Source organism: Schistocerca cancellata, chromosome 4 (genome assembly GCF_023864275.1).
Source record: "Schistocerca cancellata isolate TAMUIC-IGC-003103 chromosome 4, iqSchCanc2.1, whole genome shotgun sequence".
Classification (NCBI taxonomy): domain Eukaryota; kingdom Metazoa; phylum Arthropoda; class Insecta; order Orthoptera; family Acrididae; genus Schistocerca; species Schistocerca cancellata.
In genome coordinates this window covers 711489800-711510930 of record NC_064629.1, presented here as the reverse complement: position 1 = coordinate 711510930, position 21131 = coordinate 711489800, and the positions used below count along the sequence as shown (strand labels likewise).

General features: G+C 45.0%; 1 protein-coding gene across 1 annotated transcript in view; it reads right to left on the bottom strand.

The window, feature by feature from the left end:
- The window catches only part of LOC126184393 (alkaline phosphatase-like), a 1034434-nt gene that overhangs the window by 80223 nt on the left and 933080 nt on the right, over positions 1-21131 (bottom strand). The window contains exon 7 of the mRNA XM_049926777.1: positions 4780-4974. Coding sequence (XP_049782734.1) covers positions 4780-4974 — 195 coding nt within the window. The remainder of the gene's footprint in view (positions 1-4779; positions 4975-21131) is intronic.

The following is a 21131-nucleotide window of genomic DNA, read 5'->3' as shown; positions in this document are numbered from 1 at the left end:
AATTTCGTTAGTTTGGGCAAGATCCCGTGGGAGATGGACAGTTTTCACAGAAATAAGGCTTTGGCCTGTTTCGTGCTTTTGTCGGCAGAGCCGACGCCTCTCCTAACATCATGCCGTCACTACCATCCCCAGAGAATAAGCGAGCACGACATTTTCGCCTGTTCTGTTCAGACATCAAAGGATGAGACGCCGAAACACTGTTCGGCCAGCATGCGAAGGCCCGTTGCTTTGGCTCCAAAATTTGTTGCACCCATTCGAATTAAGTCGCCCCACCACAGTGCTTGGCTCAAAGAAGCCTATCAAAAGCTGGGACACTGCTCCATTCCAGTACCAACCTCTTATTTGTTAAGGTGTATTCTGTACACCAAGAGTGAGAAGTCTTGGTGTATTCTGTACACCAAGAGTGAGAAGTCTTGGCAGTATTCCCCCATTTTTTCATGAAATACGACTATATTCTCGTCCATCACACTGGCAACAGCGCTGAGTCACTATCTCCATATAGAGTTTTTTGATAGTAGAGAGTAGTAGAGGGAGGTACACATTTCGTGGTCATTCGATCACAGCCTGTCATGAGGGTCACCTATCTCCGAGCCCCTGTTTTGTGGTGATGACTACATGGTTTACTGATTTTAGGGAAATGTAAGTGTAACAGTTACAACAATGCGATCCATATTCGGAGCAGCTCGCTACTTGCCTACTTTACCATGCGACTTGTGTTGCTTAATTTGGTTATAATTTTTATCGCCGTGTTGGGTCATGATATTTTGATTCCGCAAGCTGCCCAGATGACCAGATCTTGTTGCGCTTTCTCCATACAGTCTTCTACACTGTTTGGTACATCTCCAGAGATGTAGAATAATTTTGTAATTTGATTTGAGGTTTTCAGAACTCCTTTCTCTGTAAATATTTTGGTCAGTCATTACAGGAAAAAAATATCATTTAATCTCAGTCTTGACTTCGATTTGAAGATCCTTTAAATTTTCCTACAACTTTTCCATAGTTAGGGGACTCACTAATTATCAATATAAGCTAGTGCACGTCTAAGCTTGTTGCTCTCACAGTGATAGTATTATCATTACACACAGTGGCCAAACTCAATGATCAGTTATATTAAGAATTTAGAGAAAGGAACGAGCATTGCTCTCTCTCGTCATGTGTGAGCAAAGGTTGATTTTATAAAAAGCACTGCACTCTCGCTCCTCGACTCTGATCCCGAACTGGGACCTATTTTTCAAAGATATGCTACATTAAAATGGCAAGGTGAGCAGCCAAGACAGGTCACCTCAAATCCCAAGAGCAGGCATTGCCCAGAACGAATAAATCCACTCTAAGAAAAAAAAGAAAAGAAAAGAAAAACGACGCACCACGAAGGATTTCTCCGAATGGGACGGAAATAGGTGGATGTGATGTACATGTACGGACAAACAAATGATTACAGTTTCAGAAAAATTTAATGATTTATTGAAGAGAAAGTACTTCAGAAATTGAGCAAGTCAGAACACAATGGTCCATCTCTGGGCCTTATGCAAGCAGTTATTCAGTTTGACATTAATTGATAGAGTTGTTGGATGTCCTCCTGAGAGATATCGTGCCAGATTGTGTCCGACTGGCGTGTTGTACCATCATATTACCGAGCTGGTTCGGGGGCACTGCTCATAATGCTCCAAACTTTCTGAATTGGGGAGAGATTCGTCGACCTTTGTGGCCGAGATAGGGTTTGCAAAACACAAAGACAAGCAGTAGAAACTCTCGCCGTGTGTAGGCAGGAATTATCTTGCTGAAATGTAAGCACAGGATGGTTTGCCATGGTGAGCAACAAAAAGGCTTGTAGAATATCGTCGACGTACTGCTGTGCTGTAAGAGTGCCACGGATACCAACCAAAGGATTCTAGGCACGAAAAGAAAAGACACCCCAGACCATCACTCCTGCTTGTCGCACCGTATGACGGGCGAAAATGTGGTTTGGTAAACCACCGCTGTCTGGGGCGTCTCCAGACCCGACTTCGCTGGTCATAAGGGCTCAATTCTAAGCGGGAGTCATCACTGTAGACAACGCTAATCCAGTCAATGAGATTCCATGCCGAAGACGTGTCTAGAGACGCCCCGGACAGCAGTGGGATACGAACGTGACTGTTGCCCACCATCCGGCCTGACAACCAGGAATAATTCTTTTTCCATAGCAGGAATCCGCGGAACTCTTACGGCAAAGCGGTACGTCGGCGATATTCTATGCCCCGTTTTCTTACCCTTCATGGCACTCCATCCTGGGCTTACATTTCAGCAAGATAACGCCCGCCCGCACACGGCGAGAGTTTTTACTACTTGTCTTGTTACTCGCGGAACCCTACCTTGGCCAGCAAGCTCACCGGATCTCTCCCTAACTGAGAATGTTTGGAGCATTGTGGGTAGGGCCCTACAGCCAGTCAGATTTGTTTGTATGTACATGTACACTCGTGTGCTGAAAAAAAAAAGAATACGTTGAAAGGCTAGAGACAGGACGTCCATATTCACAGCACATGAACATTAGTATGTTCTGCAGAAATGATTAGCATTTCTGTCACCTCTGTTCGGCATGTGTCCTGTTGTCTTGTAGGCAAGGGGTCCACAGTGGGCCCTGATAACTTGTTCCATGCATGATGGCATCGACGCGTATAAGGCGCGAATGGCGTCCTGTGGTATAACCATCCATGCTGCATTCACCTGTTTCTAAAATTCATCTGTAGTGGTTGGCACTGGGTCACAGTGCTGCATCTCCCACACATTTTCGATTGGCGACAAGCGTGGCGATCTGCTCGCCCAGGACAAAAGGCTGACATGTTGTGACACCAAGAAGACACGTCCTCGTGCAGCGACATGTGGTCGTGCATTGTCTGGCTGAAAATGGCTTCTGTTGTGTCATGCGAAAACGTATGGCTACGCGACGCAGGATGCCATCCACGTAAGTCACACTGGTCACAGTGCTCTGGACACGCACCAACTGTGATCTGTGGTTGTACCCAATAACATCCCACACCATAAGACATTGAGTTGGCGCTGCATATCTTGGGCGAATGCAGTCAAGTGATGCAGCTCGCCGGTCAGGGTGGCCGAGCGGCTCTAGGCGCTACAGTCTGGAACCGCACGACCGCTACAAAAAATGGTTCAAATGGCTCTGAGCACTATGGGACTTAACATCTGAGGTCATCAGTCCCCTAGAACTTAGAACTACTTAAACCTAAATACGTAAGGACATCACACACATCCATGCTCGAGGCAGGAGTCGAACCTGGGACCGTAGTGGTCGCGCGGTTCCAGAGTGATGCGCCTAGAACCGCTCGGCCACAACGACCGGCAAAGGTAGGCGGAGAAGTGAACGACGCGCAAGTAACCCATGCCGTAATAAACGGCTAAGGACTGTCACCCCTGATAGTGTACTATATGTTACACTGTTCTACTGTTACGCCATAGGACGCAGATCTGTCCTGGAGTGCCACTCGTATGAGGTATCAATCTTCTCGGGGGATGGTCTGGGTGGTCCAACCTGACCCATCTCGTCGTGTTCTACGGCCTTCTGTGTACCATTCTGCACACATCCGTTAAACTGCCGAAACACTTCGCCCTACACGAGCAGCAATTTCGCAGATGGATGCATCACATTCTCTGATGCCGATAATGTGCCCTCTTCCAGACTCACTGATTTGACGGTGTGGTTCGCGCATACGTCTGTGAGGCATCCTGCACGTCTGCTCGAGTCACACTGATCCATTACCTTCGGTTCACACCGACAACGATAGCCGCAGGCATATTTTACCTGTAGGTGGTGTTGCGCCACGATATGTCCTTTAACCCGCCCGCCAACATGGTTCAAATACTAATAATTTCTGCAGAACATACTGATGTACATGTTCTGTGAATATCAATGTCCTATCTCTAATAGTTCAAGGTGTTCAAGTGTACATCACATCTACCGATTTTCGTCCCATTTGGACAATTCCTTCGTGGTGCGTCGCTCTTTTTTTGTGCTTGAGAGTACATCGAGGTACAGTTTTCACTACGTTAATTTCTGACGTCGTTAGTAATTTTTAACGTTCAAAGCCGCCTGATTATGACGCCGACTTTAGTCTTAGAGAAAGTATATACTTTTTCATGTGGCGTCAGGAGAAGAGGTTCCAGAGAACTCTGCCCTAGTGTATCAAATGTACACAAACACGTAAGTCTGGTACGGTTAGTGTACTGCTTAGCCAGGCTCTGGGACTGCTCCTGAAAGATTTTTCACTCTGCAGCGGAGTCTGAGCTGCTTTGAAATTTCCTGGTAGATAAATACTGTTTGCTGCACCAGGACTCGAGCCCTAACCCTTGCCTTTCATGGACAGTGCTCTAACCGAGTGAGCTATGTTTTTTGCCCTTTTTCCGTTTCGTACTAACTACCAGCATTTTTGTTATTTTTCGTCAGTGGTTACGTGTGAATATCGCATGACACATATCAGACATCATCGATGCACACTTAATTCAGACTCTTCAGCGTGGCCAGTCCACCTGGCCGAAAACGTTGAGCGATCGTGCCGACTGCTATCCAGGCACCTCTCACGGCCCGTCATGACGGCTTTATCTCCACCGTGCCCGTTAGCTCATCAGTAAAAACATTGTCCATGTAACGCGAAGTTCCGAGTACGAGTGTCCAACTGGCACACAGCTTACATCTGCTAGGAATTTTTCAGTTCGGCTCACAATCTGCTGGGGAGTGAAAGATTCATTCTGAATTACCTTTTTCCCCCATTTCCCAGTTGTGTCAGGACTCACCGAGTATGGGGTTGCCGCGCGGCGCGTTGAGCGCGCCCATGGTGAGCACGTGCGAGTGGTCGGCCGTGACGACGACCAGCGTGTCGCGCAGGTCCACCAGCGGCAGGATGGCGGACAGCGCCGCGTCCAGCGCCAGCGTCTCGTCCAGCGCGCGGTACGCGTTGTTGTAGTGGTGCGCGTGGTCGATGCGCCCGCCTGCACACAGCAGAATGACACTGATGTGATGAGACAGGTAATGATGTTGCTGGATGGGGAAATAAGCATTTAAATAAAAATAAATCATTAATATAACACCTTTTTAAATCAAACCAAAACCTATAAAATAATTTATCCTATCGCGTACAGATTCCTAACCCCATACAGGCAAACCTAGAAATTTGTGCTTGTGAATTTGTAATACACTACTGGCCATTAAAATTGCTCCACCAAGAAGAAATGTAGATGATAAACGGGTATTCATTGGACAAATATATTATACTAGAACTGACATGTGATTACATTTTCACGCAATTTGGCTGCTTAGATCCTGAGAAATCAGTAGCCAGAACAACCACCTCTGGTCGTAATAACGGCCTTGATACGCCTTGGCATTGAGTCAAACAGAGCTTGGATGGCGTGTACAGGTACAGCTGTCCATGCAGCTACAACACCATACCACAGTTCATCAAGAGCAGTGACTGGCGTATTGTGACGAGCCAGTTGCTCGGCCACCCTTGACCAGACGTTTTCAATTGGTGAGAGATCTGGAGAATGTGCCGGCCAGGGCAGCAGTCGAACATTTTCTGTATCCAGAAGGGCCCGTACAGGACCTGCAACAAGCGGTCGTGCATTATCCTGCTGAAATGTGGGGTTTCACAGGGATTGAATGAAGGGTAGAGCCACGGGTCGTAACACATCTGAAATGTAACGTCCACTGTTAAAGGTGCTGTCAATGCTAACAAGAGGTGACCGACACGTGTAACCAATGGCACCCCATACCATCACTCCGGGTGTTACGCCAGTATGGCGATGACGAATACACGCTTCCAATGTGCGTTCACCGCGATGTCGCCAAACACGGATGCGACCATCATGATGTTGTAAACGGGACTTGGATTCATCCGAAAAAATGACGTTTTGCCATTCGTAGTTGAGTACACCATCGCAGGCGCTCCTGTCTGTGATGCAGCGTCCAGGGTAACCGCAGCCATGGTCTCCGAGCTGATAGTCCATGCTGCTGCAAACATCGTCGAACTGTTTGTGTAGATGGTTGTTGTCTTGCAAACGTCCTCACCTGTTGACTCGGGGATCGAGACGTGGCTGCACGATCCGTTACAGCCATGCGGATAAGATGCCTGTCATCTCGAGTGCTAGTGATACGAGCCCGTTGGGATCCAGCACGGCGTTCCGTATTACCTTGCTGAACCCACCGATTCCATATTCTGCTAACAGTCATTGAATCTCAACCAACGCGAGCAGAAATGTCGCGATACGATAAACCGCAATCGCGATAGGCTACAATCCGACCTTTATTAAAGTCGGAAACGTGATGGTACGCATTTCTCCTCCTTACACAAGGCATCACAACAACGTTTCACCAGGCAACGCCGGTCAACTGCTGTTTGTGTATGAAAATCAGGTGGAAACTTTCCTCATGTCAGCACGTTGTAGGTGTCGCCACCAATATCAACCTTGTGTGAATGCTCTGAAAAGCTAATCATTTTCATATCACAGCACCTTCTTCCTGTCGGTTTAATTTCGCGTCTGCGTCACGTCATCTTCGTGGTGTAGCAATTTTAATGACCAGTAGTGTAATTTATCCTATCACGTACAGATTCCTAACTCCATACCTGTAAACCTAAAAATTTGTATTTGTGAATTTTTAATAGCTATGAAAATACTTTTAAGTTTGTAACGAAAAACGTGAGGTACATGAAAAATGATAATAGTTACGAGGTGAACTATTCGTAAATCAGTTATGTAATGCATGTAACCCACAAAGTATTGCCATACCTGTTAAAGATTCATGAGCATAAATGTTCAGAGCTATCTGTACATGGTTAGGAATCTTATGGAGATAGAAGAAATTATTTTACGCTTTTTAGTCTGACTTAAAAAAGTGTTATATTAAAAATTTATTTTTAATGAAATAATTACTTTTGCGTTTTACTCATCTGTGTATGAAATTACAAAAATCTGTTGTCTAATTTTGCACATACAAAAGTAAAAAGCAGAAAATAATTTTTTAATTAAAAATAAATTTTTAGAATAACACTTTTTAAGTCAAACTAAGAAGTGTAAAATAATTTCTCCTTGCCCCTTACAGACTCCTGACCCTCTAGAGACAGCACACACTAAAGAGCAACACAAGAGCATAAATTAGTATGTGGATTCTGACCAGTAACGAGACAACTAACCATCACAGGTTGTATTCAGGATGACTACCGGCAGCTGAAATACACGCGTCCAGTCTGGTATAGAACAACTGCTGCACAGCGGAGATGTCCGAGCAAGCAGCAGTAATACGTCGTTGCATATCATCGGGTGTAATTGGTATGTTGTTGTAGACGGCGTCTTTCAGCTTTCCCCAGAGTAAAAAGTCTACAAGCGACACATACGGGGAACAGGCCCGCCAAGGTACAGGTCCTCAGCATCCATTCCTACGATTTGGAAACAATTCGTGAGAACATACTATGGTACTTCGCGCACTATGGACTGGACAGCCATCATGTTGCTAGCACAGGTTCATCCCAGTCTGCAGAGGAACGCCTTCTAATATCTGTGGAAAATGGTCTGTCAGGAGGCTGCGATATTTGTGCGCGTTCAGTGTTCCGTCTATGAAAAACGGGCCTGTGAGCTACATGGACGCTGACGCTCCACCTGACAAAGCCAGCGGGGGCTGTCAACACACCAACAGCAGCAAGAATATTAATTTCTCCCTCTTCTGTCGTCAGTTGTTTCCTTCTGTTGTGTTGTCGAGGTGGTACACTACCTATTTCACGTAACTGGTTGAAGAGGTTGATAAATAATTGGCGAGATGGTTGACGTCTATTGGCATACCTTGCCGCATGCACTATACAAGAACAATTTACAGTCTACCTACACTCTCCATACACCATGAGCATGTCGGCTTTTTCTGCATTGGTAACTGCCATGGTTCACACACGACCAGCTGCGAGGACTGTCACACAGTAACTGACTAGCATATCACAGTGCGCTCAAGCAACACACAAGCACACTGCAATCGAACGTAACAACATAGTAAGCACAAAAGGAAGTACAGAATTGGCTACGAGGGGGCATTGATTTAAATCAATGGGGAAAGTTGAAAATTTTTACCGGACTGGAATTCGAGATTGGGTCTCCGGTTTACTACGCATACGCTCTGACCGCTAAGCCATCCGGGTACAGTGGTCATCGCAACTGCACAGACTATACTAGCACACCTCCTGACAGACTCAAACTCTAAACTGATGCGCACAATACTTACGTAGTGTCCCTTGCCCATTATCCTCGTCACGCGCGGCATTTCGCCGATTTGCCGAAGAGTTTAAGTGTAGTCTGCATCCTAACTGAGGCGATAAATTGGACTTTTTTTTCCTTTATTGTATTTCAATTCCCCATTGGGGCGGGCTGGCAGCAGCATATGCGCTGCTCTTCAGCCGAAAGACATAGAACAAACAATAGAAGACATTTAAAAATATGCAAAGGAGAAAACATGGTGAACGTAGATATAAAAAAGGAGGAACATCATGGAAGGCAATAGACAAAAAAAGGAGCGACTGTAAAATGGAGATAAAAACCATAAAAAAGTAGTGCACACAAAAAACCACACACTGGGACAATTAAAAGAACACAAGGCACAGTATGACCGGAGCACAAAAGTATTGACAGATGGTGTAGCACATAACAAACACTGACAGTGACACTAAGTACAAGGGCAGCACACAATTAAAATCACACCTCTTGACGCACAGGAGAAACTAAACGCAACACTCACGATGATCAAAACGGAGGATCTGCCAGGCGCAACGAGATGAGAGAGACTGGAAGAAGGGAGGGAAGGGAAGAGAAGGGGGAAGATGGATGGGGGGCGCGCTGAAGAGGGCCAGGTAGGGAGGGACGTGGGAAGGAAACAGGCAAGGATGGGGTGCAGGGTCTCAGGGGGGGGGGTAGGAGGAAAATACGCTCTGGGAGAAGGAGGGGAGAGAAAAAGGGGGCCCTGGGGAGGGGGGGGAGGAACAAGGTCAGGTTATAGTTGGAAGGAAGGGTAGATGTCACAGCGAAGTTCATCATCCAGGAGGGGGAGGCGCTGGAAATTGCCCTGATGAAGGAGATGGAGGGTGTGGAGGTGGAGAGAGGGAGGGATACAGCGATAGAGGCGCGGCAACGGGCGGCGGGTGGAGAGGAAGGAGGAAACCAGAGGGTGGGGGGGATCAAGCCTGCAGACAATGTAAAGGATGCGGAGATGTTGGAGGAACAGGAGGGGGTGGGGGAAGGGGCTGAGTTCGTACAGGAGCCGTGTGGGGGAAGGAAGGCGGATATGAAAGGCAATGCAGAGTGCATGGCGTTCGAGCATTTGGAGGGCCTTGTAAAAGTGGGTGGGTGCGGAGATCCAGGCAACGATGGCATAACAGAGGACAGGAGGGATGAGGGATTTGTAGGTGTGGAGTATGGTAGAAGGATGCAATCCCCATGTCCGGCCAAACAGGAGTTTCAGAAAGTGGAGGCGGGAATGGGCTTTCCGCAGGATGGTCTGGAGGTGAGGGGTCCAGGTGAGATGTCAGTTGAGGGTGAGGCCAAGGTATCTCAGGGTGGGGGTAAGCTGGATGGGACAACCATAAAGGGTGAGGTAGAAATCATGGAGACGAAAGGAGTGGGTGGTGTGGCCTATGATGATTGCCTGGGTTTTGGAGGGGTTGAGATGGAGGAACCACAGATTACACCAAGTGGTGAACTGTTTAAGGTGGGTTTGGAGGGTAAGTTGGGACCGTTGAAGGGTAGGATAGAGAGCCAGGAAGGCGGTATCATCAGCATACTGGAGAAGGTGGACAGGTGGGGGTGGCTTGGGCATATCAGCCGTATACAAGAGATAAAGGAGAGAGGAGAGGAGGACAGAGCCCTGGGGGACGCCAGCAGTGGGATAAAAGATACGGGAGTTGGTGTTGTGGAGGGTGACATAGAAAGGACGGTGCAAGAGGAAGGAAGCGACCAGACGGACAAAATTGATAGGCAGGGCGTTGGTTTGGAGTTTAAAGAGGAGACGGTATGCCATACAAGGTCATAGGAACTTTGGAGGTCAAGGGAAACAAAAAAGGCAGAGCGACGGGAGTTGAGCTGGAGGGACAGAAGGTGAACGAGGTTAAGGAGTTGGTCTTCAGCGGAGAAGGAGTGTTGGAAGCCACACTGGGTAAAGGGGAGGAGGTGGTGTTGAGTAAGGTGCTGATGGATATGGTGGGAGAGGATGGATTCGAAGACCTTACTGAAGATGGAGGTGAGGCAGATGGGACGATAGGAAGAGGCGGCAGAAGGGGTTTGTTGGGTTTGAGGAATAAGAGGACGCGGGAGGTCTTCCACAGGTCAGGGTAGAAGCCTGTGGAGAGGATGACGTTATAGAGATGGGCGAGGACAGTCAGGAAGGAATAGGGGCTTTTGGAGGTCTTTCACAGGTCAGGGTAGAAGCCGGTGGAGAGAATGACGTTATAGAGATGGGCGAGGACAGTCAGGAAGGAATAGGGGCTTTTGGAGGTCTTTCATAGGTCAGGGTAGAAGCCGGTGGAGAGGATGACGTTATAGAGATGGGCGAGGACAGTCAGGAAGGAATAGGGGCTTTCTCGAAGGTGGCGGTAGGTGACACAGTCGTGACCAGGGGCCGTGTTGCGTTCGGACCAGAGGATAAGTTTAATGTCTTGTGCTATGATGGGAGTGTTTAATAAATTGGACGTCCTCACCTTAATTATATATAAAACAACATCGTACCTAATAACTACGCAGGTTGAATGGTACAAATAATTTTTGATGTGGAAACTTTTCAAAATACAATCTTCCCATCTCCGCAACATTAGCGGTGCGAGTTCTAGTTGATTCACCCTATGAAGATTAATAAAACCGACAAACAGCAGGGACAGATTCCTTAATGGACATGGGGAAAAAATGTCCTATGAACATGTGTCTGGAAATGCGTCGTTGTCACGGGAGATGGCGCTGACGAATGACAGTTCCTCTGACCACGTGCCGTGTGTGTGTTACATGCTGTGTAATTCATGCAGCGTACTGTAAGCAACATAATTGTCCAGTATTCATATCGGGAACAAGCCAAGAAGTTGTTTGTGTACGACCAAGTAGATGGGAACGGTCTGGAGACAGCAAGGCTATACCAAAACAAGTAACCTGCCTAACCACATCACATTATATTTGAAACCCTTTTTGGGGACTTGTGTGACCATAGGTCCTTTCGGACAGACGAACGTGCAGGAAAGAGGCGAACTGTGCGTGCACCAAATTTGGAAGACCGGACTCTACATGATATTGAGACGAATCCTTATACAAGCTCCAGGCAATGTCCCGCCAACATGGTGTAAGCCAAAGTACGACTAAGTGTATCCTGCTTGAAAACCGCTGCTATTCCTTTCACATGCAATCTCATGGAGGCCGCTTTGAATATCTGTTGTGACGTGGATGCGATGCAGCTCTGTACTCTGTTCTGGGACGATTTGTTGTTGTCGCACACGCACCTCAATTTCGGGGCACATGTCCATAGGACCTTTCTTCCTCCATTTCTAGTGTCAGGAATCTGTCCCTACAGTTTGTCGGTTTTATTAATATTCACCCATATATATAAGACCCATTGTACTAACAAATTTTGTAGGTGAAAACTTAATATTAGTAAAGGGGACATCTGTCTGGATTACAAATGGCCACCGCCTAACCACTCCTCCAGAGTAGGCGGCATCAGCTTTGTATTTACATAAGGGAACTCCCCCCCACTCCCCCCCTCCATTTTTATTACATATTCGGATTCTACACCAGAAATTCGTACAGTTTATTAAAACCATTGCCTCTCATTCGTGGTAGATGGTGTTAATCAAGTGTGCCTGTTTTCGCAATTAAGATCAGACAGATTTGATTCTATATTTCATTTGTGATGTAAATGTAAAATGTAAACTTCTGTGTTCTAACGGTTGATACTGATTTCAAACGTTACTTGGGTGTTGCAAATGGGATCGTACAGTACAAATAATTTGGCTAGAGACTAAAATTTTTGACAAATAAGCTACTTATATGGTAACGTATTTTCCTGTTCCTGTGGTGTTCACTGTGGTGAGTTCTGAAACCATAGGAATGTTTGATCTCGGTGCCCATCTTAGAACTCCGCCAACAGGGTGACTGATTTCCCTGAGTGTTTCCGCCCAACGCGGCTACCAACGAAATACAAAGCACAACCATTGTAAAAAGGTAAAACGCCCATGAAGTGATAGTGACGGGCGCACCTGCCATGGATACTCACCGAAATCAAGCACCCCAATGGTGAGAGGCAAGGGGACTCACCGAAATCAAACATCTCGATGGGAACAGAAAACTATTACAGCCACGTCGTTGTTCCTGGATCACATTAAACGTAGTTTCTAACCACTGAAACGGCTTGCCATATTGAACTATACAGTCGAATTTGCAACACTAAAGTAAATTTCGGACATAAATATCAACCTTAGAATTCAAAGGTTTACATTTAGGCTGAAGAGCCCCCTTAAGCAAATAGAAGTGCCGCAAAACGACGTGCAATGGACTTGACTAATGTCTGAAGTAGTGCTGTATGGAGCTGACACTATGAATCCTACAGGGCTGTCCATAAATCCGTAAGAGGACGAGGGGGTGGAAATCTCTTCTGAACAGCACGTTGCAAGACATCCCAGATATACTCAATAATGTTCATGTCTGGGGAGTTTGGTGGCCAGCGGAAACTCAGAAGACGGTTCCTGGAGCCGCTCTGTAGCAATTCTGGACATGTGGGGTGTCGCATTGTCCTGCTGGAGTTCCCAGGTCCACGGGAATGCACAATGGACACGAATGGCCGTAGGTGATCAGACAGAATGCTTATGTACGTGTCACCTGTCAGCGTCGTATCTAGACGTATCAGGGGTCCCACATCACTTTAACTACACATGCACCACACCATTACAGAGTCTCCACTAGCTTGAACAGCCCCCTCCTGACACGCAGGATCCATGGATTCATGAGGGAAATGTAGAATCAGATACGCGTGTTCTTAGTTGCAAAAACTCGCACACAGGATATTTATAGATTACAGCACCATCTGCCGCGACCATAAAACAATGGTCTGAGTAAATCCTACGTATTTTCTGGCGTAGAATCCGAATATGCAATAAAATGGGGGGTTCCCATTTGAAAATATGAAGCTGACCTCCCTCGCGCAGGAAGGGTGGTTAGGAGCTGGCCAGTCGTAGCACAGACAGATGTCCCCTTTACTGATATTAAGTTTTCACCTAGAACATTTTCTTAGAACGATCCGTCGTTTTCGAAATATTTAGTTGTCCCAAGTTGAAAATAACATGCTTTTTACCGTCAACTTCTCCCGTGTACGCATTTGTTACATGTGTTGGGCACATCTCCTTCTCCCCCTCTTTCCTTAAATCTGTTTATCCCACTCTATCTGTTCAGTCGTGCCCTCTGTTCAATACCGCCTGAAATAAATTCCGATAATCCCCACACAACGTACGATTCATACAGGTCAACCGAGATGTCAGGTGTTACCAACGTTTTTCACTTGCACCTCCCACCCGTGCCGAACGGACAGACAAGAGAGTCAGTATTGCATTCCCATGCTATGTTTAAAATTTCAAGTGTGTCCCGCATCGGGAAGTTAGTTTAAAATCAATTGAAAACTTTGCACCGAACAGACAGACAGACAAGAAAGTGAGCTAGTGAAAATGCGTTAAAAAAGTAAAGTCATATGTCATTATTATCTGGGCGGGATGAGCCACCTGATTGGAAATGTTTTCCTGTCCTTTACGGAGAATTGCACCGTTCCTTTGCGAAATGTGAGAGGTGAGCACTTAAGTGTATCTAATAAGTGTAGTTGACAGTAATGGGTGTGAGTAGTGTGGTGTCATGTTTGTGTTGGATGACAGAAAGTAGGGGCAGCCGGCACATAGTCTACTCCCCTTTATTTGCACCGAGGGAGCCGGCGAGCTAAATGTCCCCAGCCGACAGACGGATCACCGTCGACAGTGTCATATGCTCTCACTTTATCAGGAAATTTAAATCGATATTTTAGTTTTGGGTTGCGTTAAACACGCAAAGTTAAACAACGTCCTACATTTATTTTATTTTATTTATTTATTTATTGTTCCGTTGGACCAAATTAAGGAGAAGACTCCATGGTCATGGAACGAGTCAATACATGAAATTATAACACGATATTAGAAACAGATAAAATGAAATATAAAAAAAACATATTCAGGTGACAAGTCGTAAGTTTAAATGAAGACAATCAACAATGTAACACTGGAATTTGCTTAATTTTTTAGCTCTTCCAGGAGCTCCTCGACAGAATAGAAGGAGTGAGCCATGAGGAAACACTTCAGTTTAGACTTAAAAGAGTTTGGGCTACTGCTAAGATTTTTGAGTTCTTGTGGTAGCTTATTGAAAATGGATGCAGCAGAATACTGCACTCCTTTCTGCACAAGAGTCAAGGAAGTGCATTCTACATGCAGATTTGATTTCTGCCTAGTGTTAACTGAGTGAAAGCAGCTAACTCTTGGGAATAGGCTAATATTGCTAACAACAAACGACATTACAGAAAATAAATACTGTGAGGGCAATGTCAGAATTCCCAGATTTTTGAATAGGGACGACAAGAGGTTCTCGAACTTACACCACATATAGCTCGAACAGCCCGTTTTTGAGCCAAAAATACCCTTTTTGAATCAGAAGAATTACCCCAAAAAATAATACCATACGACATAAGCGTATGAAAATATGCGAAGTAGACTACTTTTCGTGTTGAAGTGTCACTTATTTCAGATACTGTTCTAATGGTAAATAAAGCAGCATTTAGCTTCTGAACAAGATCCTGGACATGGGCTTTCCACAACAGCTTACTATCTATCCGAACGCCTAGGAATTTGAACTGTTCCGTCTCGCTTATAATATGCCCATTCTGTCTGATCAAAATATCGGTTCTTGTTGAATTGTGAGTTAGAAACTGTAAAAACTGAGTCTTATTGTGATTTAGCATCAAATTATTTTCCACAAGCCAAGAACTTATTTCATGAACTACATTATTTGTTACTGTTTCAATATTACACACAAGATCCTTCACTATCAAGCTGATGTCATCAGCAAACAGAAATATTATTGAATCACCTGTAATACTAGAAGGCATATCATTTATATAAATAAGAAACAGCAGTGGCCCCAGCACCGACCCTTGGGGAAGGCCCCACTTAACAGTGCTCCACTGGGACTGAACATCACTATCACTCTCAATATTGTGGAGAATTACCCTCTGCTTTCTGTTCTTAAAGTAAGAGGCGAACCAATTGTAAGCTACTCCCCTTACTCCATAATGGTCCGACTTCTGCAGTAATATTTTGTGGTCAACACAGTCAAAAGCCTTCGTTAAATCAAAGAAAACACCTAGCGTTCGCAACCTTTTATTTAATCCGTCCAAAACCTCACAGAGAAAAGAGAATATAGCATTTTCAGTTGTTAAACCATTTCTAAAACCAAACTGTACATTTGGCAGCAAATTATGTGAATTTAAATGCTCCAGTAACCTTGTATATACAACCTTCTCGATAACTTTAGGAAACACCGATGGCATAGAAATAGGTCTAAAATTGTCAACATTATCTATGTCTCCCTTTTTATAAAGTGGCTTCACTACCGAGTATTTTAATCGGTCAGGAAACCGACCACTACTAAAGGAAAAGTTACAGATATGGCTGAGAACTGGGCTAACATACATAGAACAATACTTCAGTATTCTGCTAGATACCCCGTCATATCCATGAGAGTTCTTGGTCTTTAGTGATTTAATTATTAACTCAATCTCCCTCTTGTCAGTATCATGGAGGAGCATTTCAGGTAACAGTCTCGGAACACTTTTTTCTAAGAGCGCTATATGATTCCCTGTTGGGACTAGGTTTCTATTTAGTTCACCTGCTATATTCAGAAAGTGATTATTAAATACTGTACATATATGCGACGTATCAGTAACACGGACATTCCCACTACGCACTGATTCTATATCCTCGACCTGTCTCTGCAGACCAGCAACTTCCTTTACGACTGACCATATGGTTTTAATTTTATCCTGAGACTTAGCTATTCTATCTGCATACCACATACTTTTTGCCTTCCTAATAACATTTTTAAGCACCTTACAATACTGTTTGTAATGGGCTGCTGCATTTAGATTTTGACTGTTTCTAACGTTTTGATATAATTGCCACTTTGTTCTGCAAGATATTCTTATCCCTCTAGTCAGCCACCCAGGCTGCCTGTTTGTGCTAGTACCCTGTTTTAAACGTTCTAACGGAAAGCAACTTTCAAAGAGCATGAGAAAAGTCTTGAGAAAAGCATTATATTTATCGTCTACTGTATTAGCGCTATAAACATCTTGCCACTCTTGTTCCTTTATAAGGTTTACAAAGGTCTCTACAGCAACTGGATCAGCTTTCCTGAACAGCTGATGACTATATTTAACACGTGTTGCAGCATAAAAATCTTTTAAAGTTAAAATTTGCGCATCATGATCTGAAAGGCCATTCACCTTTTTGCTAACAGAATGCCCTTCTAGTAATGAGGAATGAACAAAAATGTTGGCTATGGTTGTTCTACTGTTCCCTTGCACTCTCGTTGGAAAGAATACGGTTTGCATAAGATTATATGAATTAAAGAGGTCTACCAGCATCCTCTTCCTTGCACAATCACTTATACAATTAATATTGAAGTCACCACATATAACTAACTTTTTGTATTTCCTATAAAGTGAACCAAGAACCTACTCTAGGTTTAGCAAAAATGTTGTGAAATCGGAGTCTGGGGATCTATAAATAACAACTGTTACAAGTTTAGCTCCGTTAAATTTAACCACACCTGCACAACATTCAAACACCTTTTCAGTGCAGTACTTTGAAACATCAATTGACTCAAATGCGATGCCGTTTTTCACATACATGGCTACTCCCCCACACCGCAAAGAGCTCCTCGAAAAGCAGCCAGCCAACCTGTATCCTGGTAAAGGAAGCCTCTGAATTATCTCCTTATTTAAGAAGTGTTAAGATATACCAATAATTTCAGAGTCAACATCCATAAGCAGTTCACTAACTTTACCTCTAATACCTTGTATATTTTGATGAAATATACTAATTCCCTCATTACTCGGATACCTAAGCTTTGTCAAAAGTGATTCCCTTGTTAGAGAGACTTCCCTTAAGCAGGAATACCTATCAGCTGACTTCAATCTAAAAAAGGTGCAGCTCTAACACCCACTACTGCAGGAATTTTCCCATGAGTGATCCCACCAACCCCACCTATGCTGTCACCTATAAGCTTTGCCAACCTCCCCTTCCCATACCTGTTGAGGTGCAGGCCGTGTCTAGTGAAACCCGTCCTGCTGATAGACTCCACCGACACCACTGAAATGTGACCCATGCTTTCTGTCATCAGCGCACCCCCAAGTCTCATGTTATTACGCCTGACGGCTGTATTAAGATGAGGCCGATCGTGACGCTGAAACAGTTCCACGAAATGCACATTCGTGTTGCCAGTCTGAGTGGCTATCTTTTCCAGGTCACCATCTATGTTATACTCCCCATCCCTATCAATACTATTACCAACCCCACCCACAATCACTACCTGATCCTCTTTAGTAAAAGCCCCTATGTTAACAGTCACCTGAGCCAACCCTGCATTAGGCTTCACAATGCTGGTGACCTGGTACTCACTCCCCAGCACTTCCTGCAACTGCTGGCCTACACCTCTACCATGAGAACTACCTAACAGCAGAACCTTCTTCTTCCTCTTCGACTTTGCAACTGTTCTAGGCACAGTAACTACTGAGGTCTGCTGCATACTTCCTACATCTACAGCTACTAGAGATTCCTCTCCACTAGACTCTGACAGTTGGTCATATCTATTGTAAACACCAATAGTGAAACTATCTGAAAATCTTCTTCTCCTAGCAGATCTCTTGCCAACAGCCAGCTCCCATTCCCCAACCCCCTTCTCCCTCCTCATCCTATCTAGCTCCTCCTGTTTTTCAACTGCACCTGAAGGGAACAGATCTTACGCTCCTGCTCCTCTATCAATTTACTCTTGCTACATAACCTGCAGTTCCAGGAGAGGATCTCACCAGAATGCCCACTGGCTTCCCCACTGCATTCCCCCCAGTGAAAATACTTCGAACAAGTCTCACACCGCAATCCACTACTCACGAACCTACGGCAAAGCCCACACTTCTCACTCATGGTAAAATTTTACTTTTTCTAAGTTCCGCTACTACAATAAGAAGATGTTAAAAACCTGACTACAATAATCACAAAATTACTCCACAAGGGAAGTAACTACTATTATTAACAGTATTAATAAACAACAAATGTGAATATAACAAAAGACTAATACAGAAAGAGAATCAAACGTCTAATGACACAGTAACGAAGCTGTAAACAGTTCCCAAAAGGTTCTTCTGAAATTATTTCACCAGAAAACACCAAGAACACCGGTTGAAGACTACTAAAGTTCCTAAATAAACCACTATACACAAACAATTAATTAGTACTTAGCTTTCGATGCGCCGCTACAGCTGCAACTGGTCAGCGCGGAATGTAAACACAGGCAAGAGGTTAAGTTGCTCGATACGAAACACTCACAAATATCAGGTCACAACACAAGAAAGGCAGAGGTGAATGAAGAAACCACTAATACGTCACTTATATGGTAAATATTATCACAAAAACCGTTAAAATATGTATCTGAAACCTAAAAATACATGTAAGCTTAGAGAGCGATCTCACACGCAGTCACTCGCTTATGACGTCACACCACACACATTGTGCGATTGACTACGTGGAACCCGATGCCGTGAGGCTTTTGGGCGGCATTCTGCGTCGTTAGTATACAGCGGATGCGTGGACGATCACGCGAATGTGCACGCAGCAACACGTTTCAGGTCTCTCATTGGTTGCTTTCAAGATTCACTTGCATGCAGATGAAGCAAATTCCCTGTGCAACTTGACGACACAGTCGGTAAGGAACAAAGTGGGGTATCAGAGGCGCACGGATTCAGACTTAAACTATGCACTGCTGCATAACTAGGGGTAATTCTCATTTGAATGTCAAGATTGTGTCTATACTGCGTTTTAGTCATGTATCTGTTAATTCCGTGTGAAATTATTTCGATACGCCAGGCTGCTATCATGATTTCCGTTTGTACCAAACATTGTGCAATATTTGTGCCTAATAGAGATATGGTAGTATCCGATAACAATTGTGCACGTAACCACACACAGTATGGTGCCAAATATCGGGTTAAATCATTACAGCAACTCTTTTGTCATCAAAGGTCAGTGAACACACAAGAGGCCCTACGGCCATGAGTTACTTCTGCTCTAAGGGACGAACATCTTTACAAGATAAGTGGAAAAAGAACTGCGATGTGTATCGACGCATCCACGTGCAACGTCCATGTGAACTGTCAGCACCTACGAGCACTTTCACGTCTTCGATAGCAGTGTCGAGCAGGTAGTACTTGAGGTGTTCAGTAAGAAACGCATTATTTTCTCGGGCAGTTGAAAAACTGAGGAATTTGCTGTGGGGCATCGTAGAATATTTCCGCTTGAGCCTCTATAGTTTCATGAAGTTCCGATTGGTGGTTGGACTATACGTAGCCTTCAAAATGGCGTCTGTAACGGAGTTGTGTCATTGATTTTTTTGTTGTTGCGAGAAACGAGAGCATCACTGTTGCAGAATAGCCACGGAGACCTGGCAGTGAACAAAAGCACGATGAGTCGTTGGGCGAGGCGTCCCTCATCACTACAACAAGGTCGCACAAACGTGCACGACCTCGCACGTGCCGCCCGGCCGCAGACAGCTGTGACTCCTGCAATGTTGGAATGTGTGGACACTCTCACTCGAGGTGATCCGCGAATCACAATAAAACCTCTCGCTGCAGAACTGGATATCTCAGTTGGTAATGTTGACACACTCGTCCGCCAGTTGGAATTATCCATAAGTGTCTGCCCGCTGGGCAGATGTCCATAAACAGCAGCGAAAGACCATCTGTGCGGAACTGTTTGGGCATTACGAAGCTGACTGTGACAATTTCTTGTCGAATATCGTCACAGCCTACGAAACATGGGTTCATCACTTCGAACCGGTAAGAAAACGGCAATCCATGGAGTGGCGCCACACCGCCTCTCCTCCGATGAAAAAATTCAAAGCAACACCCACAGCTGTTGAAGCAATGACGACAGTCTTCTGGCAATCTGAAGATGTTAATCGGTTTATGACCTTCCTCATCCCTCATGATACAACGATCAACTCTGAAGTGTATTGTGCTACCCACAAGAAACTGAAGAAACGACTTCAGTGTGTTCGTCGCACGAAAATGGAAATCAACTTCTCCTTCTCCATGACAGCACAAGGCCTTACAAAAGTCTGCGCAGGGAGCTCAATAAACTTTATTGGACTGTTCTTCCTCAACCACCCTACAGCCTGGATCTCGTACCCTCCGACGTCCAACGGTTTGGCCCAATGAAGGATGCACTCTGCGGGAAGCAGTGCGTAGATGATGGGAAGGTTATTGATGCAGCAAGTCGTTGGCTGCGATGCCGACCAGTAGGTTGGTACAATGCGGGCGTACAGGCCCTCGCAGTAAGGTGGGCTAAGGCCGTCGCACTGAAAGGAGATTATTTTGAAAAATTGCGTTTTGTAGACAAAAGAGTGGGGAATAATATGGTGTATTGGAATCACGAACAAAACCAACCAGCGTTCAGAAAAAAATATGATGCATTGCTTATTGAATGCACCCGTAATATTGAAACATGTGCTCTCAACAGTCCTATTTAAAGTACACTACTAGCGATTAAAATTGCTACACCAAGAAGAAATGCAGATGATAAACGGGTATTCGTTGGACAAATATATTGTACTAGAACTGACATGTGATTACATTTTCACGCAATTTGGGTGCTTAGATCCTGAGAAATCAGTACCCAGAACAACCACCTCTGGCCGTAATAACGGCCTTGATGCGCCTGCGCATTGAGCCAAACAGAGCTTGGATGGCGTGTACAGGTACAGCTGCCCATGTAGTTTCAACACGATACCACAGTTCATCAAGAGGA